The sequence below is a fragment of the Macaca nemestrina genome, chromosome 1 (assembly GCF_043159975.1).
Source record: "Macaca nemestrina isolate mMacNem1 chromosome 1, mMacNem.hap1, whole genome shotgun sequence".
NCBI classification, from domain to species: domain Eukaryota; kingdom Metazoa; phylum Chordata; class Mammalia; order Primates; family Cercopithecidae; genus Macaca; species Macaca nemestrina.
Genome location: NC_092125.1, coordinates 139,186,031 through 139,211,578, shown reverse-complemented (window position 1 = coordinate 139,211,578; position 25,548 = coordinate 139,186,031). Strand labels below are relative to the sequence as shown.

Genomic DNA, 25,548 nt, shown 5'->3' with positions numbered 1-25,548 from the left:
GTAGGACACATTGAATCACTGGGGAAGCTTTTAAAAACTGCTGCTGGTGGTGGGGTGTGTGGGGGGATGGGGCAAATGCTGCTGGTGTTGGCCCTTTCTGGGCTGCACTGCTGTGAAATGTCCTGTTTGCTTGTCTCTGGTCTGGCTGTGAGTTCAGTGAGGGTGGAAGGTTCACATCTGGGGCCTTGGCCTCAGCACAATGCCCGGCCCCTCACAGGTGCCCGGCGCAGGTTTGAGTGCCTGCACACAGAAACGGAGAAAGCAAGCCCCCAGGACCCATCTGCGGTCTGCAAGGGCGACAGGTCAAGGTAGCCCAGGGTTTCTCAATGCTGGCATTTGCCAAGGCAGTGTGTGAAGGCGTAAGGAAAGACTTTCTGGTCTTTCTTGTCTGATAAAGAAACATTTAGAAGCCAGTGTCCTGAGTTTTGGTTCTAGTCTCCGATGGAAAGTTTTACCCAGGTGCCCATTTACCCTGCTATCTCTGGCATTGACATCCCAGAGTTAGTGGTCATGTCCAGGGAGGTAAATTTACCTATACTGATGGCCAAGGTACTTCAAGAAGAGAAGAATGACCCTGTTCCCTTCACGGTGACAAGAGGATTGCATGAACCTGGGTGCCCGGGCCCTGCCTGCAAAGCCCAGGTGCACAGACATTGCTCATTCTGCCCGTTCTGCAGAGCATGAGGGCCCTGGACACCGGAGAGGGAGCCTCTGGCGGCTCTGCAAACACCAGCACTGGACTCCTGGCTGTGCTGGTATTCAGCTGCCTGGAATAAGGGACCTTTGTTGCCTCACTCTTCTGTCTGATTCTGAAAACAAGTCAAGGAGCGTGTCTAAAATCAGGTTCTTTTTGAAACTTTCAGTAGAGACATTTGGACTACATGGCTTTTTATTCTTCCTATAGTGTGGTGAGCCAAGAAACCTTTTCTGGGGTCCTGGGCTCTCACTGATGGTGGCATCCGTAGGTTCTGACCCTTCATACTCACTCTGGGGCCCCACCCTGACGAGCTGGGAAAATTGTAGAGTAACTTTCCATGGAAAGTCACACATTGAAAGGGATTAAGAGTGGACTCTGCCAGAAACTGAGGGGTCTTATTTTATGTTGCTTCATTTTTAAAAACCTTCAGCTTGCTTTTTTTTTTTTTTTTTTTTGAGACGGAGTCTGGCTCTGTCGCCCGGGCTAGAGTGCAGTGGCCGGATCTCAGCTCACTGCAAGCTCCGCCCCCCGGGTTTACGCCATTCTCCTGCCTCAGCCTCCCGAGTAGCTGGGACTACAGGCGCCCGCCGCCTCGCCCGGCTAGTTTTTTGTATTTTTTAGTAGAGACGGGGTTTCACCGTGTTCGCCAGGATGGTCTCGATCTCCTGACCTCGTGATCCGCCCGTCTCGGCCTCCCAAAGTGCTGGGATTACAGGCTTGAGCCACCGCGCCCGGCCTCAGCTTGCTTTTTAAGACAAACTGAGAGTGGGTTTCCTGGGACTTGAGAGAACAGTCATAAAACAGACAAAACACAGTTCCTCAATCAAGTTCTTAGTGACTGACATTCCTTAAAACACAGTTCTAGACATTAAAAGGTAGGCAAAAAAAAACCCCCACAAAAACATAATTTCATGCTAGAAATATTATACATGCCACCTTCTCTGAAGGATTCTAATTTTGAGTGTTTCTGAAAGTGTGGCCTACAATGATCTTCATCAGGATCGCCAAAGGTAACAGGATAGATTCTGGGCCCAGCCTGGTTCTTCTGAATCAGAGTGATTGGGGGTGGGGATTTAGAACTTGCATCTTTTACCAACTTCTCTGATGGTTTTTATGCACTTTGCAGTATGAAAACCTCTGCTCTACACCTCCTTTATCTCATTCCTTCTCATCTTATCCTTCTAGCAAAGGAGGAGGTATTTTCAGGTCCCAGGCAGTCTGTCTGGGATGCAGTTCTAGAACAAAGGGTTGAGCTAGATCAGGGCTTTCCAAATTTTTGAGACTATCAAATTTTCTCTGTCATTTTTTCTCTCTAGAAACACCAACCATTGAGGTTGAGACCAGTTCCAGAGGAAGAAGCATGGTGCCTTCATTTATTAAAATTTATGAAATGTTTTGCATATACTTTTTCTTATATAATTCCTACTACTCTGTAAAGTATTATATTTGTTTTATAGATAAGTACTGGGACCAGAAAAGGTTCAATATCTTACCACGATCACCTGGCTAGGAAATAGCAGGTCAGGGAGTCAAACCAGGCCTCCTCCTTCCTTTACCACTCTGCCAGAGGAGGTGAAGGGGACTCTCCCCACATTTAGAGTGGACAGAAACATGCCACAGCCACATACCTAATGGTGAACCTCATAGTGACTTCTGGGTCCCTGGACCACTGTTTTAGAAATACTATCAGTTGTGATTTTTTGAGTCCTGGGAGCCTGGAGCTTTTGCAAGGATTGTCCGGAACACCAGGCTCACGCCCTCCCCAAGGTCAATTCGTCAGGCTCTGCTGCCCCAAGAATCACCTTGCAATTGGTGAGCAGCCAGACCCCTCCCTTACCACACGGAAGAGCTTGAAGAAGTCCACGTTGGCATACAGAGTGTCTTCTATCCACTGTAGGGTGCCCTGGGAAAGGGAGCACAGGGCATAGCGCACAGTCTGTGCCCCACGTCGCTGGCTAAAGATGATGAAGCGCTCCAGGAGGGCCTCGCTGCAGGCGATGTCCTTCAGCGCCAGGTCCGGTACTCCATGAGCAAACTGCAGGGAGAAGAGGCAATGCTAGAAACTGCCCTGTGGTAGGAAAGACAGCCACGTCCTAACCCACAGAACATGGGAATACCTTATGTTACATGGCAATGGGAATTAAGATCGCAGATGAGATTAAAGCCACTAATTAACTGATTTTAAAATAAGGAGAATATTTTGGCTTTTCTAGGTGGCCCCTGTGTAATGACAAGGGTCCCTTAAATGTGGAAGACGGAGGCAGAAGAAACAGAGTCATGTGATGTGAGAAAGACTTGATGAGCCCCCACTGGCCTTGGGATGGAAGAGACCACTAGCCAAAGATTGCAGAGTGTCTCTGGAGGCTGAAGGAGGCAGGAAAATTGATTTTTCTCTAGAACTCCCTAGTAAGGAATGCAGTCCTGCTGACTCCCTAACTTTCAGTCTTGTGACCTCCAGAACCATAAGATAATGCATCTGTGTTGTTTGAAGTCACTAAGTTTGTGGTCATTTGTTACAGTAGCAACAGGAAACCAATACGATCCCAATACCTCCCCTTATCAGGGTGCCATTTACAATTCAAGGGATTCCCTTCTTACAGCATGATGTGACAGTACCATCAAGGCTTCCTCCCTGAAGGTGGGGTTGAGGAGTAGCTAGAACAAATTTGCTCTTGGATTTAGCAAACAAAAGTACCAGATGCCCAGTCGAATCTGAATTTCAGATAAATGAATAATCTTTAGTACAAATATGTCCCAAATTGGGTCCAAATAGAACATAATTATTCAAAAAAATTACTTGTTGTTTATCTGAAATTCGAATTTAACTAGACACTCTGCACCTATTTTGTCTGGAGCCCCTAAACCCTGCATAGCGCACATTCTGCAGCTCCTGGGGAGCTCAAGGATAGTGGTTCTTGAAGTACAACCCTCATGATGGCCTCTCAAGGATCAGGTGGCAGGGGAGAGGCCCGGACCTTGGCCAGCGACCCGTGGCCACCCAGCACCTTAACTGGCTCCTGGAGTCCTGGACTCCCATAGCAGTGGAAGACCCTGAGTACCATGGGCAAATTCATGAGATTCCCGGGGCACCACAGTCTCCCATGACTTCTAACGACACGGCTCTCTGGGCTGGAGGGCAGAACAGGCCTGAGCTCTGCTAACTCCTACACTGCCCAGACTACACATGGCAGCCTGGTTCCCATACGAGGCACAGGTCACAGCTCACCAGGAGTCAGTGTGGACCCTTTCAATCTCAGGGACCCATAAAACAGTGAAACCAGAGCACTGAAGAGAGCATGTGAAGAATAGCTACTAAAAGCAGCTAGTATTTACTGAGTGTTTACTATGTATCAGGCACCCTTCCAAGTGTTCACATATATTATTTCTTTTAACTTCAACCGCCATAGGCAGTAGGCACTTTTGCTATTTCCATTTTACAAATAAGGAAATGAGAGGCACAGAGTGGTTAATTAACTTGCCTGAAGTCACATAGCTAAGTGTGTGGCCTTGTGAGATTTGAACCCAGAGCTTAACCATCACCTGTTAGCTCACCAGTGAGTAGGGAAGAGGGAGAAGGCAGGACAAAGAAGGGTAGGTTTATAAATTATTTCACTGAGGAGGCAACATCTGAGTTGGGCCTTGAAGCATGTCCAGTTTACTGGGTTGGGGTGAGCCAGAGAACTGAGCCCCTGTCATCTTCTAATTCCCTAGATGGAGAGTGGGGATGGTGAGGTTCCTTCTGAGCTGTGCTCAGACCCCAGGCAGAAAGGACCAGGAGGGGTATCCAGTCCTGATGGTAAAGGACACAAATCCACATTCAATGAGCATGGGCAACAACACAGAGGTGAGCTCCCATGTTGGACAGTGCCCAGAGAGAACGTTGCCATGGTGATGGACAGTTCTGGGAACAGTGCTGATCAGGAGCCCCGGAGCGGGATGGAGGTGGAGATACAGATCAGGAGCTAGAAGACAGGTGAGCCCACGAGGCAAAGCATCCTGGGAAGTGGGCAGAGAGGGCCCGGTCGGCTGGAACGTGCCTCTGCGAAGTGCAGATGGCTCAGGGTTTGCTAATCAGCAGAGCATCAGCTCATCAGAGCCAGCAATACGAAATAAAGGCACAACCTGGTGACCCCAGCCTCTGTTCTCCCACGTGAAAGGCCTCGACACTGATGCCAGAAGCACAGCGCTAGAGATCCAAATGTCACGTTAGTAAGGAACTGGAAAGAAATTTCCCCGAAATTCCTGTCCTTATCTTCATCTCCCTTTTATTACCAACTGGAAGTCATCACAGGCATTGTCAGGACTTGAGTTTTGCGAGCTGAAGAGAAAGCAAAGGGGAAAATGAGCAATCGGTGCTGACAGCACCCCCTCTGTGGGGGTGGGAGAGGAAGCTAAACAGGGCCTGGCAGGAGCCGCACCACCCCAGGGCCTGGGCACTGCAGGCGCCAAGCTCACCCTGCCTCCAGGCTGACCCTGGGTTCCCCTTGTCTAGTTTCGGTGAAAACCTCAGGGTCTGAGAAGCCAGAAAAGCAGGTATGGGCTCCTTCACTGTGCAGGGAACCAGTGTGAGAACCTGCTTCCAGGAGCCGGTGCTGACCACGTGGGGTGGGGTCCCTCACTCCTCTGGACTCAGACAGCACCCTGTGCAGACCTTGATCTCAGGGTTGACACAGGCTCTGAAGTTGTGTTTATGTCTCGTTCTCTCCTGGAGTCTGGAGGAAGACCAGACCCAGCCAGGAGGGAGTCGGGAGGGTGTCTGGTATATCAGCTGCTGCAGATCTTGCATTCTTGCTGTGTTCATCACACTGAAGAAGCTGGGCGGGGAGCCCTGAAGGCCCAGAGGACAGCTGCAGCTCTCACACCTGAGCCTGCAGAATCACCTGGAGGGCTTGTGAAGCACAGATTGCTGGGCCTTATCCCAGGGCTTTGGACCCAATTCGCCTGGAGTGGGGCCTGAGAATTTGCATTCTTAACAAGCTCCCAGGCATTGCTGATGCTGCTGGTCTCTGGGCTTTGCGAGCCCCTGGACTGGAGTAAGAAACACTGGATTAGGATTGACAGGACCTGGATTCCATCTGGCTCTGACAATTTCTAGCCCTGTAACTGTGCACAAATCACCCCAGCACCAGACGCCCAAGCCTCCTTCTCTGTTGACCCATCTCAGGATTGTTGTGAGGAGTAAAGGAGCTAAGGGATGTGCAAGTCATGATTTAGTGGTAAGAATGCTCTACATAAATAGAGGAGATTATTTAAAGGGGTAAAATAAATTGGGGTTGTATACACAGGTCAGAAATGTGCCAGGGGATAGAAGAAGGAGTTTCCTGGTGCTGAGAAGGAAGTGGTCCAGGAAAGCAGAGGTGGGCTCTTCTGCAGCGTCTCAGGTTCTGTAGCCCCGGGACGCCACCGCAGCACTTGCCAGCACTGTGCTGGCAGCTTCCCAGCCCGGAACGCTCCTCTCACTATGTGGCTAACAGACAACTCTGCTCAAATACCACCTCATCAGGAAGGCCTTCCTGAGCATCCCCCTTAAACCTGCCCTTGTGTCCCTCTCTAACCCCCGACCCTATTGGATTTTCCTTGCAGCAGCCATCACAGCCAGGAGTCACACAGCAGAGTCTCTGCTTACCTGAGCGCTGCCTGTGGCCCCACTGGAATGGAAGTTCCTCGGCCTGGGGTTTTGCCTGTCTGGTTCACACTGTGCTCTAATACCTATAACTGTCCCTAAATAGTTGAGTAATAAATGAATAGACTTCTGTTTCCTCATCTATAAAGAGGAGGTTGTACCCCATGATCTCTACGTTTCCTTCCAGTTATAAAAACCTGAGATGTTTTAAAGTTGCTAGGATGTGTGCAGCTTTGAGTCCTATGATGAAAATGATCACGATCTCAAGTGATCCCCCGGTTTTTTCCTAAATACAAGGCATTAAGTGATGGATTCTGAATGTGAACACAAGGAAGAAAAAAGAATAAAGTCAACATGTTTCTTGCCTTTCTCAGGCTGGGTGCTTCCCCCCTCCCCTCCAGGGACCACCAGCCAGTGACATCCACCTACCTGCTCCGGCCGGACTTGAGAGTTGATCAGAAGGTGGACCACTGAGTCAGACAGGCCAATGTTTTTAATGAGAAATAATGTCAGTGTTTCTTCGTCTTTCAAGATATCCCTTATCCGTATTCCTCTTCCTACACATGAATAAGAGAAAGGACAGGGTATTGAAGGGGAAATGGGTCAAAAAAGGGAAAACAGCTAGAGTTGATTGGGAACACTTCTAACTCGACTCTCAGAGGAAGACTCTGTTCTTGGGGTCTCTGGGAGCCCCTAGAGGTGAGGCTCTTGCCAGTGGGCTGCCCCCAACACAGTCACAACACTGACTGCTGAAGCAGCTGGGCCCAATTTAGTAAGAAGGTGGGAAAAGTTAGCCAGGGCTGGGTGGGGGTGTCAGATGCTTTGTGGGGTTGGTCTAGGACAGTGCTTCTCATTGAGGTGGGTCTGGGGAGCTGGAACAGGGGAATTTCATCCTCCTGGGACTATTTGGCAAGATCTAAAGACATTTCTGGGTGTCACAACTGGGGAGGTGCTAGTGGGTAGAGGCCAGGGGTGCTGCTAAACATCCTGCAAGGCCCAGGACACTCCTCCCTCCCCCACACAAAGGGTTGTCTGGCCCCAAGTGTCAGTAATGCTGAGGTTGAGAAGCCCTGGTCTAGGATTGGAGGAGACACGTGCTTTTCCCACACTGCAGCTGTCACAGGGTAGAGGACCCTTCTGGGTGTTTCTATCATCTCAGCTTGGGCTGAGATGCCCAGGGCACTGTCATGGACTAAGAGAAATAAGCTGGGGCCATTGAGGGCAGGAAAAGCTCCATGTAGAAAGAGGAGAGCCAGGCACATGCCTGGGCTCCCTCCAGCTCCTCTCAACACCTGTGGGAAGCAGGGTTTCTTTATAAGGAGGCATAAAGAACACCTAACAGTTAAGGTGACCTTGGGGCAAGTGACTGAGCCTGTCCCTGTGTCTGCACTTTCCACATCTCCCTCATAAGATTGTTGACTCGGGGTAAGGAATGTGAAGTGCTTAGCTCCCAGGCCTCAAAACAGAGAGCACTCAATAAATGCTTGTTATGATCAAATTAATATTCTTACCCTTCCTGGGAGATTCACACAAGCACCCTCCTCCTCAGCTGGCTTCCAGGGCCAATTTAGTAAGAAGGTGGAAAAAGTTAGCCAGAGCTGGGTGGGGGTGTCAGATGCTTTGTGGGGTTGGTCTAGGACAGTGCTTCTCATTGAGGTGGGTCTGGGGAGCTGGAACAGGGGAATTTCATCCTCCTAGGAATATTTGGGAAGATCTAAAGACATTTCTGGGTGTCACAATTGGGGAGGTGCTGGTGGGTAGAGGCCAGGGGTGCTGCTAAATATCCTGCCTCAACCCCGCTGGTGCTGTAGCTCATGAGGCTCTGACCAGAGAAGAGCCTTATGGACCTGGGTGTCTATGAAGGGACTTCAACATGAAGGGAAAGCACTGGAGTGCGTGAAAATGCCAATCTCTTTACCCCGAGTTCTTCAGGGGCATGGGTGACTGTTTATCTCCCACTTCTTCTCTAACTAACTTTAACCATCATGTGTCCCCATTCTTTCCTGGTCCCAATTCCACAGTGTCCCATCCTCTCCCTCTTCAAATTCTCCCCTCCCCAAGTGGCCAGAGGCCTGCCCCTGTGTGCTGGACAGCCACCCTTCTCATCCCCAGGTTGTGCCTTTTCCTGAACAGCACCATATCCAGATTCATGTTGCAGCTACTTTCCTCTGGAAGGGTCTTGGGCCAACCCCACAGGCCTGTCCATGCAGCTAGGGCAGGGGAAGCCAGTCCTGAAGTTTGACCACACAGTGGCACAGTGGCCTCTCTCACAGTAATGGGCGCCCTGAGAGTTGTGCCTACTGTCACTCCCCTTTGCATAGGAAAGATTTGAGGACTTTGGGGAAAGCTGGACACAAGGCCCCAAGGGAAGAAGAGGGCTCTGAGGGGAGCTGCTCCCTTTTATTCTAGTCTTCCCTCCTTTTCAAAAACATAAATCCGGCTGTCTTCCAAACCCAGCCTCCTGCTTTTCCTCCTGTCGCTGGGTGCCAGCTCCACTCTTCTTTTCCCAATTACCCCTTCATATACAGCCTTGTACACTCTCACTCCACCAACACCATCCCCAACACACACATGCACACACATGAACGCACAACATGCACACACACACATGCATGCACACACACACGCATGCACACACATGCACACACACACATGCACACACATGCATGCACGCACATGCATGCACACACACATGCATGCACACACATGCATGCACACACATGCATGCACATGCAGACACACACACATGGGAGATCTCTTGAGAGTTGGGGGCTATGGCTCCTGCTTTTATTATACTCCTCATTGTACCTAGCAATGCTGAGTGCACAGATGCAAGCCCTTGAAGTCACCTCTCTCTGACACCAGCATTAAAGACTGACATCAAATCAGAGTCTCAATAAATGTCTGTTGAATGACATGAGGCATTCAGTAAATAACTGTTGTCTTGACCTGAGAGTCAGGACTCCATTTGACTGTTTATCTCTTCGTTATTCTTTAACTCACTCACCTGACCTTACATACAAATATCTTGCTGGGGAGAAGGGGCAAAACAAGAAAAGCTGGGAGCGATGTTGCCCAGGCTTGGCATGCCAGACCACCCAGGTGACAGGGCTGCTGTGGCCCTGGGGGGAAGGGGGAGCGTGCTGGCTCCCGGTACACCTGAGGAGGGTGGGGGCCCGGGTGAAGAGGAGGTCGATACCAGACAGAAGCTTCCCTACGCTCCTGAGGGAGAAATGTGAACTGGGAGCCTGAGGAAAGAAAAATAAATTTCGTTTAAAATGTGGTTCTTCTTGTTCCCTTCCCTGGGAAGATTAGAGGCTGGGGGGTGGGGACTGCTGAGGCCCCAGGAGCTGAGGGTGGGGGTGGGAGGGAAGCCAGGAGAATGTAGGAGGCTCCAGGGAAGAAGGTGTTTTAAAGATGATTGAGAGACCACAGGGAAGGGGGCTCCATGCCTGGTCTTTTACCATTAATCCCCCCTGCTGAGAATACAGTACTACAGGTTTGCCATGAAAGAAAACCTCTGCCTGGGTCAACCAGTGGCATGCCTTCCCAGGTGGCTGTGCAGCAGCACGCCCAGCACAGCCCCGCCACCCCCACCCGCTTGCTTTCCAAGGTGGGCTCTTCCACAGCACTGGCCTGATGGGTCCATGCTCACAGTGAGCAGCGCCCCGGTGAATCTCGACAGACTGGAACAGTCTTTGTTCCTGACAGTGCCCTTCAGGCCCTGGCCTGGGATTTCCTCAGAGACCGTGTCCCTTACTTGGGGATGGACCCCTGTCCCCTCTCACAGCCTCTAAGGCCAGGGATCTTGCAGAGCCTCCATTCCCACGGGGCCGTGGCCAGCCTTTCCTGAGCCCTTGTCCCCAGATTTGCTCCGTTATGGACTTCTCAAAGCCTGAAGCCGGCAGAAGGAACCGCCTGCATACCGACTCAAAACCAGTCCTGCTCTGGGGTTAAGAAATAGTGATTTGGGTTCTCATATCCACATTGTAAAAGTCACAGAGAAACTGTGGTTTGAAATTACTTCCTTCACACTTCCTCCCAGCAGGACTCAATCTGATGATCAGACACTTAAGTGAAATGTCTGCCTCATCATCGAACCCACTGGATGCATGAGGTATGTCGTCCCGCCAGGAGCTGGACAGCCCACGTTTGCATCTGTTTGTTTAAATTAGGAAAAAAAAAAACAAAACACCTTCTGGTTGGTGCCTAGGGGAAGGGGGGTTTCTTACTATTAAAATGGTAATTGTACTCATACCATATAACGTTCTTCAAACTTGGGCTCACTAAAACAAACTTTTCTATCCAGGGCAGCAAAGAATGGAGTGTTTATAATGCAGTTTGTAGAAGTGACTACATAAAGTCTATGCTTTACTAGTTTGAAACAATGAGAACGTAATTGAGCATTTTGATGCACCAATCTGGTCATACGCCTGTCCTTTCTCACTCGGATAGGGAGAGAAGGCTTCAGAAGGTGGCTGGATGGGAGGAGGATCAGATTCTCCTCGGAGAAGTTTCCCCCGTTGACTCTCCTGTGCTCCTGAATCTCCTACTTACTTCCCTCCACCCAACCGCGCACGCGCTGTGGTCATTTTCTGCTCACTCATCTCTCACCTTCTGCCCTGTGAGCCCTCTGAGGGCTGGCATTCGCCTGACTCATCTCTCCATCCCCAGAGACCAGCCCAGTGCCTGGCTCACAGGAAGCACCGAAAGTTGGCTAAGTGTTGAAGGAGCTGCACGCACACTGAGGAAGGTGCCTCCGGGGCTGAGTTCAACCATTCTCCCACATTTCTTGTTTGGAACCTGCAGCAGAAGCTGTTCTATCAATACAGCCTCTCCCACTCCCCTGGTAGACCACTTGGTGACCCCTTTCTCATCCCTGTCAACCTCTAAGGTCATCCTTAGAGTCAACTCCCTCATCCCAGGAGCATACATCTCCCAGAAGCCCCTAACGGCCGCCTTCGCAGCCTCTGAGCCCCGTTCCCTCAGCAATCTCCCTCCGACTAGCAGCCTTTTCTCAGAGGGCACGCTCCACCCACAAGGCTGCAGTAACCTCTGGATTTCCGGGGGGCTTTACTTCCTCACGACCTCTCATTTTCTCCACTCTCACAAGTGGGCTCCAGTGGCCATTTCCAGTCCCTCTAGCCATCTGCAGAGGAGCCTACTACACATGTAACAGCACACAACACCCACTCACACTTTGTAAAGGCACACTGGAGTTGTTACTCTCGGGCTGTTTCTTGTTCTTTCCCTGGGGAGGGGAGACACAGGAGAGGGAGCCCATTCATCCTTCCTCTTCGCTCTTCCTGACTCCTGGTGGCTCCCACCCTGGTGCCCAGCTCCTGCCATCTTCCTGCACAACCATGGTGCCCATGTGGGGCCAACACCCTCACCTCCCATTTCCTCCTTGCCCTCACCATGCACCTGCACCTCCGCTCCACTTCACCCTGGCCACATCTGGGGGCCAGTCATCACCCACCTACCTTGCCTTCGAAATCCTGAATTCACATATTTCACTTTCTGACCACAGCCATCAACTCTTTTATCTTGTTCATTTTCTCAATCACTTAAACAGGGTCATCACACCTATTGAAACTTCTATTCCCTTGCCTCTTCATTTCTCCCAGTCCATTTCAGTACCTCTGCCTTCTCATCCTTCCTCGTGCAGCCTGGACCTGATGCATGTAGTCCAGTGCCTGCCTTCTGCCCCCTGCCTGTTGACCTTCCATGGTGCCTCCCTACACACCCCCAGCCCTGCATCACCCACTCTCTACTTGCACTGCCTCAGTGCCTGGATGGTAAATATTACTGGGAGAAATAGTACAATTATGCGTATTTATATCATGATGACACATGATCTCCAACCTCCCTGGCTCCTTACTGATAGTTGGCCTTGCTTCTTCATGTTCCTGGTTAGCTCTCTCTCTAGAACTCTGTGAGAGTTGCACCATATCTTTACCAAACTCTGCAAACTCCTCTCCCCCTGCTTCTAGTCCTTGACCTCATACTTCCCATAGCACCATCTGTCTTAGCATTCTTTCTATCTCTAGACTTAACTGGATGAGACCTTTCCTGCCTTCCTTCCCAACTTCCTACCTTCCAGGCTTCTGTGGAGGAAGAGGCATCTTCATCAAGGTGATGCTCAAGCCGCCTCCAGACCCCATCCCTTCCTGCCTCCGCTAGTATCTTTTTCACCAAATCTCCCTGTTCTCTCCCATATCTTCAGTCTCTCCATGGGTGAGGCAAGTGATGCTTGAGAGCACTGGAGTCCCGCTTACCTGCAATTCTCTCCGGGTGAGTCCGGAGGGTGTCCATGAATTGGGACAAGATGCGGAGCTCTGTCCAAATATGGCCGAGGTGCTGGCTCTCTGGTGCATTCATGAGGAGTTCTTGAAAATCTCGATATACCCTTGCCAAGCTGTAAGGACAAAGCCTCATTAATAAGGAAATAGCTGTTATTCTTCTAATAGTGATAATATCTCATGCTATTTTTAAAGATTTATGTGCCTGAACTAGCTACTACATTGAGTATCCTTATAATACTGCCAAGGTAGGAGAAAGAGGTAATTTTACTTCCTTGCACATATAGGCTAACTGACAGCGATATCTCACTATCTGTTCAGTCTCCCAGTTTTGGCAGGGCCTGGTCACCTCTCAGTCCCATGCTCTGTGTGTCTCTTGCCCAGAGAAGCCTTAAACAGGGTGACATTGGTAGATATTTTTTCCAGTTTTTACCCAGATTTCTGAGACCTGTCCTTCCACCCATTCACACGGGTAGGCTCTGACAGCCATGCTTCATCCACAAGGACCTCCCTGCACACACACACAGGCACACACATACATGCACGCCTCTGCCAAGGCTGATGAGAGAATAAAGCTGGATCAACCCGATTTGTTCCCAGGGATTCGGATGGTGTTCAGAGATGGGCTTCTGATTGCCCAAGCCGAGGTGCTGTGAACTGCATGAACGGTGGCAGCCCAGTGCATTGAGGAGCTGGGGAGACTGGTCCATGGAGAGAGGTGAATGGAGTAGATACAGAGGCCAGGCCATGCAGGCCCAGATGGAAGAGAGTTGAGGAAGCAGCTCCTGACAGCTCCCCAGGTCTTGGCCTGCCCCTCCTGAGCCCTGCCTTGCTGCCCTTGGCTCTGTGAGAAGGTCTAGTATCCAAATCATACATTTCCTTCAGGGGTTTAAGATTGCTTGAATGGGTTTCCATACCTTGCAAGCAAAAGAGCCTTGAATAAGCCAATATTTCAACCATAATATGTGTGTGAAACATGAAACCCAACTTTCTGGGTTCAAATGCCAAATACAACTAGTGTCTGGAGCCCCCTTCTCCAACTCCCATCCCTCAGTTTTCGCCAATAACTTCTACAGACACTGCTAGGGCCATTCCCACCAAAGCTCCATGCAGCCTCCACTGAGCTGTCTCCAGGCCTCCCTGATCCCACATGTGACCCCATACGATCTCTCTGGATAGGCAGGTGTTTCTTAAGCTGAAAGTGCAATTGTAAACTAAAACTGCAAGGCAGTGCTTGCAGGAATATGAGCCCTACTAAATGCCATTTCCTTGACTTTGCTAGGAAGACAGATGTTTCCTCTTCTATCATCCTGTAATCTGGGGGTCAGCAAACATAAAAATTACAGACTTACAGATCATACAGTCTCTGTCACAACTACTCAACTCTGCCATTGTAGGGCACATGCAGCCATAGTTTGTTCACAGTGGGGAAGGCTACCTCCAATCATTAGGTTGATCTATCAAACTCTTTTTCCTTTTTAGTCTAAAAGTGGGCTTCTCCTGGAAGAATCACACTGAGCTCCTCCAAGGAAAAAACTAAAGTAACCAGGTATCTCAGTTTTCACCTAGCCTGGTGTTTATACAGGTAGGGTAAAGCCTGCTCCCCAACAGGCCCGTGCTGGTGGCTTTCAGGTGTGGGCTGTCCAAGATGCTGCTTAAGGTCAGCACAGCGGGTGAGGAATGGCCCTGTCCCCACCCTAGGCCTCTGTCTCTAGGATATGTTCCCATGATGTTCTGCCAATGCTCTGAAAGGGAATTCCGAAGACAGACCTTCTTCCTGTGGGATTCGACTTGAGTTTTGACCCTAGACCAGAGGCTATTAACCTGGCATCCACAATTCCCTGAAATCAGATGTACAGTGTAATGTTTGGTATGTGGCCATTTTTCTTGGGAGAGGGGTCATTGGTTTTCACCAGTTTTTCAGAATGGGCTGCAGGCCCACAGTGAAGAGCCACTGCACCTGAGCCATATTCCAAGATCTCACCACTCCAGGGGGCCGACGGCAGTTACGACAGAAGATTTGGAAATTGTCTTTTTCTCCCAGGAAGTAAACTTCACTTTGTAAACCTGACTTCATTTATCTTCTCAATGCTCCCTGACATTTTTCCTAGCCCTTAGATGTCCAAGAAAGCTTTTAAAGAGAGATCTGTCCAGGTTGATCAGCATGAGGGAACTGAGGTTTTCTCCTACAATGATTCACTCCACTCAAGCAGGTCAGTGACCAGAAGGCAGTGGACATATCTCTGCAGTGGGCTGCCATCGGACTCCAGGTCACATTTTGGGGATATAAGGACCAAGAAATTGTGTGCATGTGGCCTTAGCTTGGAGATTTCTCCCCAAGTGCCCTGACAGTTAACAGAATGTTCCAGAGAGGAAACCTGCTCTGCTCCTAAGAAGTTAGGGGCTCGGCAAGCCACAAGAACACTCTTCCAGTGCTCCATGCTCTGTGCACGCACGTGTGCATTTCAGCACGTGAAGGAGTGTGCAGCTTCCTCCCCCGCATGGTAGAGATCTCAAGACTTACATGGAGTTGTTGTAGTTTGACACAATTCCAGGAGATTCTCCTGGGGTGGGGCTTTGAAAGCAGGGATTGTTCACATTGCAGAAGATCCCCTGGAGCCACGGCAGCATTCCTGCTGAGGGCATTGCCTTGTTAGGAAAATGGCCTTTAAAACAGAAAATGAGGACAAGACGGGATTAGTCATGGAGCCCAAGCAGGATGCAGACCTAGGAGTTGGCTTTTTTGGGAAGGAGCCCGGGCCCCTCTGATGTCCTCCTTCATTCTCAGCATTTAAGAAGCAGGAGCATCTCATGTGTGCCAGGCCCTGTGCTGGGTGCTAGAGACATGGCCTGTTCTCTCAAGCTCCCGGTGTAGTGGGGAGACAGACAGTTGTTGTAATAGGCATGGGTGGAAATGTGAAGGGGAAGCAAGGGGGGACACATCATTTTGTGCTGAGAGGGGCATAGGAGTGTTAGTTCAAGAAGCCTCCACGCAGCTGCTGCTGCTGCTTGAGCATAGGTTCATCTATTCCTTCAGCCACGGTGAACTGAGCACCTACCCCCAAGCATGCAGTAGGGCTGCAGGATATGGGCTCCTTGGGGAGAGGTAAAGAAGGAAGAGTCTGATGGATAGGAGGCTGATTCAGAACTGGGGCCTGAAACTCATGAACGGGAGGGTGAAGATCAAGAATAGAGGACTGGGCAGCTTTGCATAATGCTTTAGGCTTCCACATTAGCCGCATAGACGGCCAGAAACCAGGTGAAGCATTTCCCACAGGGGCAGAGTGTAACAGAGGCTCTCACTAGGTTCCTTTCAGGTCTGCAGACACCTCAGGGGTCCAAGAAATAAAATTTTTCTTTAGTACAATTGTATAGCATCCCTTTTCCTCATTTTTCTCTGGCATCATGTATAACATATCCTCTATGCTGATTTCTGAAATATTTTACAGAACTCATCTATAAATCTCTTCTCTTTAAAACGAGAGAGTTTAGGTATAAAAAATAAAAACCAAAACAAACAGAAATAAGTGCACAGTCTCTTAGTAACTACACACAAGTATTTGCTTAGAATGTTTAGGATTAAAACATGAAAATTTGGGCTGGACAAGGTGGCTCATGCCTGTAATCCCAGCGCTTTAGGACGCTGAGGTGGGAGGATCACTTGAGGCCAGGGGTTCAAGACCAGCCCGGGCAATGTAGTGACTCTGTCTCTACAAAAAACAAAAGATTAGCTGGGAGCAGTGGCTCATGCCTATAATCCCAGCACTTTGGAAGCCGAGGCAGGAGGATCACTTGAGCCCAAGAGATAGAAGTTTCAGTGTGCCATGGTCCCAACACTGTACTCCAGCCTAGGCAACAGAATGAGACCCTGTCTCTAAACATTTTCTTTAAAATTATAATTTGTGTAACATTGATACATCGGTCATATGCATCATAGACATGAAATGATGATAAGCGGATCAGATCCCCACCCCCCCCACCCCAAGACCTTCCTAGACAAAAGGCCCAGACCAATATCTCTCCAGGGCTTGCCCAAGCTACCCTGCTATGCTTACATTCATGTTGGCTATAGAGCGGGTTGGCGTTCCTTAACCAGATCAAGACCAGAAATAAAGATAAAGGCCACACGAGTTCCACCACAAAGCGAATCTGGAAAAGCAAAACAAAAAGAGAGAAAGTTCAGCGGTGCTAAGAGATTATAGAAAACATAACCAGAGCAGACACACCCATCCTCAGAGCCCATGTGAGAAGTAGGACTTTGGTTGTGGTATATTTACCTAAACAGTTTCCTTCTTTTACCCCCTCCCCACCATACAACCTCTGCCTTGTTTTATTATATCAATCAGATTTTGTGTCCATCTGGGTTCTACTCTGCCTCTATTTTAGAAAGCTGCATTAGCATGAGACTTTCATAAAGGATCATCAAGATCCTCTGCTTCAGTGCATTTTAGCTGTCACTATGCACATGAATGCAGATTTGGGTTCAGTATGGCCCCACCAGAGCTTGCATTTCTAATATGCTCCCAGGTAATGCTGATTTAACAGGTAGTAAAGATTTCTCTGTCACCACTCACTCTGCAGATAAAGGAAGAGGCTCAGAGGAGGCAGGCGACCTGTGCAGTGTCACATCAGCAGTGGCAGCATCAGAACCAAAATCCAGCCTCCTGTTTCTGGGGCCAATGTCCTTTCCCACCCTCCCCATCACCTTGCCCTTGCAAATGTGGTCATTTAATGAATGAATGAATGAATGAATGAGTGAATAAATGACTGTGATCCATAGCAAAGCCAACAAAAATCAGGCCTACCAACATGTTTCCTTCAACAGTTTCTATTGCTTAAAGAAACAAAGCAGGGCACACGGCCATGGGTTTTTACATTGGAAGAGGCTGCTGATGTCAACGTATAGTTGAAAGTTGGTATTTAAACTTTGGTTCCATTTGGAGCTTAAGGACTCTTGACTCCAAAAGCAGATCCAGTGGCTGTGGCAGTCCACACCCTGTGGCATTGCGCATGGGGGTGGGGGTTGGAGATGTGTAATTAGGAGAGGAAGAGGGAGAGGGACAGGTGAATTGGAGAGTAGAATAGTTCTATGCAACCCTTACTCCAGGGACCTTAGGAAGGAAACACGTAAGATCTGAAGGAGATCTGAAGCAGCTGGCCGGGAATAGCAAGTTTAATAGATCAGCTAGGGGCTATTCACATGGTCTTTCATGTAACCCTTCGTTGTTTTCCTCTCAAAGAAATGTAAATAGGCTCTCAGCAAAATAAAAGACACCATAGCAGAGGCTCAATACATGCTCCTTTCCTGCTAGTAAGAACAAACCATGTTCTGCTTTTTAAAAAACAGCCTGCTGGCAACCAGATTATAAGAAACTAAAAAATAAATTGATGGGGTAAAATGATCATGCATTGAAGAAAGAAAAAGCAAAACTATTTGCGGGCAGGTGGTGATGATGTAGCTGTAACTTTTTACAAGATGTTTTGCTCAAAATATGTATAGGGAGGATGTGTTGGAGGAAGCGCGCACACACGCACACAATATGGGAAGAAAAGTATAGACTTTTCGTAAGGCACTCTTTTTTTTTTGAGACGGAGTCTCACTCTGTCACCTAGGCTGGAGTACAGTGGTGCGATCTTGGCTCACTGCAAGTTCTGCCTCCCGGGTTCATGCCATTCTCCAGCCTCAGCCTCCTGAGTAGCTGGGACTACAGGTGCCTGCCACCATGCCTGGCTGATTTTTTTTGTTTTTGGTATTTTTAGTAAAGATGGGGTTTCACCTTGTTAGCCAGGATAGTCTCGATCTCCTGACCTTGAGATCCACCCGCCTCGGCCTCCCAAAGTGCTGGGATTACAGGCGTGAGCCTCTGTGCCTGGCCCTGGACTTCCCTTTCTTAACACACACTGCACTTGAAGGTCATCACTCCTCCAAGTAAGTGAAGCCCTCGAGGGCAGTAAGCTTCCTGAGGGCAGGAACCTCATCTGTCATTGTCACAGGACCCCACATGGGGCAGGACTCATAATAGGTGCCCAATAAATATCCATGGAATGAGTGAGCCTTTGTCAAGACTGGTTTAGGAAGCTTCTCCACCAAAGCCTTTGGTGACACAGGGCTCTGATCACCAACAGTCTGTAGATTTAAGAAACAGCCTCCCCCAGGGGCATATACCTTGGTGTCTTGCCTTCCATTCTGGATCATTCCGTCAGTGGGTAGGGCTGGGAAACAAGTTCAGCAAGATAGCAACATTGAGTGATAGGAGCAAATGATGAAACCTGGAAGTTGTTCCCAGTGTCTTCACCAAAGAAATGAGACATCCAGTTCAAATCCAACACATTTGACTCCTTTAGACAACTGCTTGCAATATTGGCTTTCTATCAAGTAGACTGGCTGTCCTCCATGTGGCAACATCTATCTGGGAGTGGTCTGGTTTGTTAAACACTGATGCTGATTTGGGAGTTAGTGGGAAGATCTGGGTTAACAACCACTTTGGGGCTTGCTTAACCTCTGAGTCTCAGTTTTCTCCTCTCTGAAATGGGACTACTCATGTTTCCTACAGTGTACACTCAGGGTTAAGAGAAGGTTACTCTGAGGTCAAGTAACTGGGATTACTATCCAACCTGTTCCATCTTAGCTATGTGACCTTGGGCAACCCACTCAACTCTCCGTGCCACACGGTCTCATCTGTGAAACGGATGTGATACCAGGACCTATCTCCCAGAGCAGTCGTGAGGATGAAATGGGACACCTGTGTTAAACACGAAAGCACAATATGGCATGAGGTAACACTCAATAAACGTGAGCCATTTGTTATTGCCTCACAGGGTTGTCACAAGATCACAGGGATGTTGCAACGGCAGAAGAGGAAGGAGACAGAATTAAGATTATCTGCAACCTTGTAGGCCTGCCCTCCACTTAGTTCGTCTCCCTCCTTTTTGGATTCAGAACTGCCCAATTGCTGGCTTGGAACCACGGAGCTTCCTAAGAAACCAGCCACACACCGTCCTCTGCTCCATATGTAAAGAGGGAGGGCTATGCACCACGGAGGGGACCAGCCAGCTTGGCCTGCCTGTCCCATGGGTAAAATTTCCAAACCAAGCTAGTGCATTGTCATCCTCCTTTGCAAGGCTTGTCACGCACACTCCTGGCATCCACCCACTCCCTCACTCACTCATTCTTGTATTTTTGAAGAATGTGGTCTCCACAAGGCACCGTGACTTCAAGGCCTCCTCTCAGGAGTAGGGGCAGGATCAGCACCTCCTTTCTTCCTTCCTTCTTTGTCTGGCCCTGGGACTGATCCTACCTCACCTGTGCCTTCTTCTCATCCTTGAATTAGGCTGTTGTTTTCTGCCTATAGTCCCCCTCCCTCAAATAATCACCCCTGTTGATTAAGTCATCACTTCTCATGTGGCTGCGCGCTGAAAACATGCCGGGATCTCAGGTCATGCCCCAGATCAACTACATCAGAATCTTGGGGCATGGGACATCAGGGTTCTTCTTTTTAACACTTCTTAGGTAGTTCCAATGTGCAGCCAAGGCTGAGAACCACTGATCTAGGTAATGGTTGGTTGGTAATCTTTAAAAAATATTTGTTGAGAGGTCACTGTTGTTCTAACTCTGTGAGAGTGTGTTTGGATTTTTTTGGCAGGGGCTGGGGGCAGGTGCTGCATTTCACATGTCACTCCCTGGTCAAAGACCACCAACCATTCTTTTCCTAGCCTGACAGGTCTGGTCTTCGCAACAGCCTCTTCCGCCCGCTTCCAAAATCATGCTCAGCACCCCCGCCCCAGAGCGGCATCCTTGTCCTTGACGCTCAACTGCGCACAGGCATACCCCAGGGAGAAATTCCACAGTATAATTAAAAACATGTTTTCTCAGCAGCTCAGACTCCCCCCACCCTGCCCTTTACACATGTCTGTAACTTTAATTAAGCCCAGCCAAGGCTCAGAAGAGCTGGTGGAAAATTCTTTTTTTCCAAACTGGTATTTCCTTCTGTCTTTCTTTTTCTTTTATTTCTTTTCTTTTTCTTTCTTTCCTTCCCTCCTTCCTTCCTTCCTTCCTTCCTTCCTTCCTTCCTTCCTTCCTTCCTTCCTTCCTTCCTTCCTTCCTTCCTTCCTTCCTTCCTTCCTTCCTTCCTTCCTTTCTTTCTTTCTTTCTTTCTTTCTTTCTTTCTTTCTTTCTTTCTTTCTTTCTTTCTTTCTTTTCTTTCTCTCTTTCTCTCTTTCTCTCTCTCTCTCTTTCTTCTTTCTTCTTTTTCTTCTTTCCTTCTCTCTCTCTTTCTCTTTCCTTTCTCTCTCTCTCTCTCCCTCTCACCTCCCTCCTCTCTTTACCATTCAGTCGACATCGGGAGGAGGGTTTCTGGCAAGGGCACAGTTGTGCTTGTTGTTTTAAAACTGAGCCTGTTACATTTTCCTCCTTCCTGCTCTGTTTTCAATTTAACAGAAGGCAGCCGAGGCCTAACATGAGCCCCCTGATTTTTCTTTCTGCACCAAGAACCAGGACAGGATTCTTAGCCTGGACAAACATGACCAAGAGCCTGGGTACACTGGAGTTGGTGCCCAGCCTCTCCATACTTGCCACATTCTGGGCCTGATGTTGGGCCCCGGACAAAGGCCACAGCTGTCCCCAGGTGCTCAGGGGTGTGGTGTCCAAAAAATGACTAGCGCCCCACATTCATGAGTCCTCAGGCCTCCCCCAGATGTCTGTCCTCACCCGGAAGCTGGGATGAAGGGATGACACCAAGAGACCCACCTAGTGATCTTCATAAACCCTCCCTGACGCAGCTCCCGGTCCACAGCCGACACAGGCGGATGTGTGTTTGTCTCGTGCAGTGGAGAGAGCTCTCGTCGCTGGGAATGCACGTTATCAGGATGAACTCCTTGGGAAGTCTTCTCTCATCCTCTCCTCATCATGCCTCCTCTGAGCTCCCAGACCTACTCCTCACTCCCACCTGTGTTTCCTTCTGCTCCACGGCTCCCATATTGTGCTGTATAGTAATTATACACGGGAGCCGCTCCTGCCTGGCTCTGAACTCCATGAAGGCGGTGGCTCTGTCTAGCTCACATTGGTATAGGGCAAACACGCATCCCAGTTTGCCAGGTCCAGTGTTAGTTTACATTTATTGTCCCAGTGCAATTATTAATAGTACTCCCTTTCACTTTCAAAACTGCCCTGATTGGATGATAAATTATGTGGTCACTGTGTCTTAGTGAGATCAGTGACCAGACTATTGGACAGATCTTGATCCATGGGGGTTGGTGTGGTGTAATGGCCTTGCCTGCCTGTCCTGGGTCACACAGCATGGGTGTGAATCCCAGGTCCAACACCACCAATTACTAATCCTTCTCTGGAGCCTCAGTGACCTCATCAGTACCGTGGGGATCACAGAGAGGCCTCTCTCGTGGAGCTGTTGGGAGGGTTCAGGGAGGTGATGCACTTAGTACAGTGCCAGACACTTAGTAACACTTGACAAACTTTAACAGAGGAAGAAAAAAAAGGAGGGAGGAAAGCAGAGATCTGAAGATTTTCATCTTATGCCCTTAGGGATTGGGAGCTGACGAATGAGGAAATTTGGTATCTGTTTTTACTCTTGCTCTGCCTACAGGAGGCATGGAGGTTTGAGGGAAAACCTGGGAGCTGAATTATGGGCTGGGTGGTTGTACTTTTCTTAGAGGGACCATCTTCTAGAGGCAGAAGTTTCCAGAAAAACCGAAAGCTTAGGAAGGAGCCACAGATCCCTCTCAGAGCTACTGAAACCGTGGGGGGTGCCTCTGTCTTACCCAGACATCCTGGAAGCTCCTGGAATGTGGTAGCAGATGGGGAGCCACTGGGAGGCATGCCAGACAGAAATCTCAATTTCCAGGCCATCGGGACGGCATCCAGTGAACGCCAGCCCAGACCAGGCCCAGCCCTGGGAGGTGGCCCGGCCAAGGCCCTCAGCCTGAGTGGCTCCATCTCCTTGGGAGCACACTGTGGAGAAGGCAGAGTCCCTGAGCAGGAGCTGCCCACACCAGGGAAAGGCCAGATTGAGAGGGAGGGCACCAGACCATTCTGAAAACAGGATTATTCTCTGTCACAGCGACATGAACGCCACAGGAATGGGCTCATTTTAGGCCAGCAGCTACAGTCCTCAGTTATCATGTGACCCCCTTTGAGGGTCACAGAGAGCACAGTGAGAATAACATGAACTGAGAGCTTTAATTTCTTATAGGAAAGAGAGAACAATGGCATATTGGATTTTCCTCCACAATCCACAGACGCCTCACATAGGCAGGGGCTGGGAGGCCTTGTTGCCATTGTATACCCATGAACCTAGCACAGTGCCTGGAGATTATTTGTTGATAGAATGAAAGAATGAATACATGAATAAATTTAATCATGAGTTTTTTCCAGTTTTGTCAGGATTTTCATGCAAGAAGGGAAGCTCCTAGGAGAAAGGACTGAGTTTCTGATTACTCTTAACACTTGGCCCCTGGGGACAACAGATAACTTCAGCAACAGTCTTGACAGAGGAAAGTGGCCTGAGGACAATGGCCCTTCCCAGACAAGCCAGGTCTAACTTGCCTCTTCCCCCTGCAGCCTCCCTGCATCCTGGGCTGGCCACCCACAGGCTTTGGAGCCATCCACGTGCATGGTTGAAGTGTGTCCCGTGCTGCTTTCTTTTATGCTGCTTGTTAAGCTATTGTCCCTTGGCTCTACATGCACCAATCTTCCAGGGCTTTCTCCTCAGGTGTCCAGACCCGAGGTCAGGCTCAGAGACCCAGCAGCAGCCTCGATGCACGCCTTGCTCCCAAGTCCTAATGTCAGCTCCACAGACCTCTCATCGATGTTTCCAAGTCTTAATAATTCCTCTGTCTTCCCTTGGTTCTCTCAGCCCTAGGGGTGGGAGCTGTGTCCTGCAATTGCTACCTCCACGATACCTTAGAGTTTTCTTTTACTCTCTCAGGTACCAGCTCTATACTTAGCTAACACCTTTTCATATTCAACTCTAAGGAGGCCCTCACTGAAACACTCATTCGTAGGCCTTCACCTGTTCCAGTTGGCCCCATCACCTACATGAACTTATTCTGAACCGAGATTTGGAACAAATACTGTTCTCTTCTCATCTAAAGCAGGTCTCCCTCCCTTTCCTCCTGAGCTCTCCAGTGGCTTGCAGCTCCCATGGTCCTAATCTCACCCCTATGCAGCCCCCACCCCTTATCAACCTCCTTCCTCTTTCAGCTCCTTTAGTCATTGGCATTTGCACGACTCTGCAAGGCTGTAGCAAAGTGCATTCTTTCTTTATAGTTCTATAGTCACGCCTTATCCCTTCCCAGAAAAAAATGCACAAAGCCAGTTGTCATTTACATGTACAGTCTTGGTCTTCTCTGATCTCCGGCACCTTTTGCCTGCACTTCTTATGGAATATTCCACCTGTGCTACTTTACGTTGCTCTTGGTCTCAAAACATACTTTGGGTTTTCCCAGCCAGCACAGAAGCCAGTGCAGGGTGGAATCTGTGTTATGCTTTTAGGGCTCCAGTCTAGCCCAGCCTGGTGTCTGCTCATTGAAAGAGTTCAGGAAATGTGCGTGATGGTTAATAGTGTATTGCGTCTCACAGAATCTAGGACACAGTCAATTGTAAGATGCACTGTTATTTTTCTGCACCACTAAGAAAGAAAAAAAATGTGTCCAGTTAAACTGTGACTTGATCGTGAGCTGCATCCCAATTTCAAAATGTTAACATGTGAAAAAACAATGTGCCTTAGAGAATCAATGAAATAAGCCCTCACTAAGCTGGGAAGCTATTTGAGGGAGTTCTTGTTTGCCTTTGGCCTGCTCTTCAGGGCTTAAGGTTCTTCCCACTGCTCAGTGTGGATGCCCTAGAGGGAGGTAGAGTGGACGGGCAGGTGTAAAACCGGGGGTGGGGGAGGGGTGGGCAGGCAATAGATTGACAGGCAGAGTGGGCAAAAGATTCTCATGTGGCTGAGGACAGAGAACACATCTTCCCGGGAAGGGCACCGTCAGAGGGGCCCACAGAGCGGCCATCCAGCTAAACACGGCTTCAGTGCTAATCGGCGACAAGCCCACTGACTGCTCACAACCCCCCGCCCTGCCCCACCACCCCACTCCACACTTCCAACCTGTTTATTTGCTCCACACCTCGTTTTTAAACCACAGACAGTAACTGTTACCTTTTGCCTTTTCCGCAGGGTCCAGTTCTTCCAGAGCAAAAGCTGTATCTGTCTCACGAAGCCCATGCTAATGACCACACGAAGACCAGATTGGTCAGAGTTGAGGTCCCGCAGACAGCAAAGGACATAAACGCCGCTAAGAGCGCCTCCCGCTCCGGCCACTGTGCCCTTCTGGTGATTAAAGGCTACTTTTCCCCTTCAAAGCATAATCCTTTTTAATTACGCATAAGCCCTTTGTTGGGGAGAGGAGCCCGGACACTGCGTTGGCTCATTTTTAGTGAGAGAAAGAGAATCCTGAAGACACAAGTGGCTGGGCACCAGGGAAATTGAGGTGGGGGATGCAGTGGGAAACCAAGACCCTCAGGCACTCTCCTCCATGAGAGGGGTTCCTGAGGGGGATGTCTTTAGATATCTTTGACCTTAAGTTTGGAACAAAATCTCTTTCCATAAATATAGGCTGGGCATTTGTCCTCAGCAAGAACCTGCCATGAGCCGGCAGCCGGGGTTTGACTGGCCCTTTAAGTCCAATCAACTCACGTGGCAGATCTGAAATGATTTCTCCCTCTTTTAGTCTTTTATCTTGCTCTGTAATGACTTCAGGACAGCTAGTTGGGTTGTCTCTGAGCTTACTGGAGGGTAATGATGTTTATCTCTTGTGCTAAAATTGATCAACTAGTAGTGGTTGCCTGGAGCTCTGACAGGAAAGGCACTGGAACACTCCAGGCTCAGCAGGACAGAGCCGTGATCGACTTCCAATGT

General features: G+C 49.2%; 1 protein-coding gene across 1 annotated transcript in view; it reads right to left on the bottom strand.

Annotated features, from left to right (window-relative positions):
• Positions 1-24,855, bottom strand: part of LOC105485411 (ATP binding cassette subfamily A member 4) — a 126,388-nt gene extending 101,533 nt beyond the window's left edge. Inside the window, exons 1-6 of the mRNA XM_011747756.3 lie at positions 24,790-24,855; positions 16,678-16,771; positions 15,147-15,288; positions 12,599-12,738; positions 6,750-6,877; positions 2,535-2,732 (exon numbers count right to left, since the gene is read on the bottom strand). Coding sequence (XP_011746058.2) covers positions 2,535-2,732; positions 6,750-6,877; positions 12,599-12,738; positions 15,147-15,288; positions 16,678-16,771; positions 24,790-24,855 — 768 coding nt within the window. The remainder of the gene's footprint in view (positions 1-2,534; positions 2,733-6,749; positions 6,878-12,598; positions 12,739-15,146; positions 15,289-16,677; positions 16,772-24,789) is intronic.
• Positions 24,856-25,548: the final 693 nt, after the last annotated feature.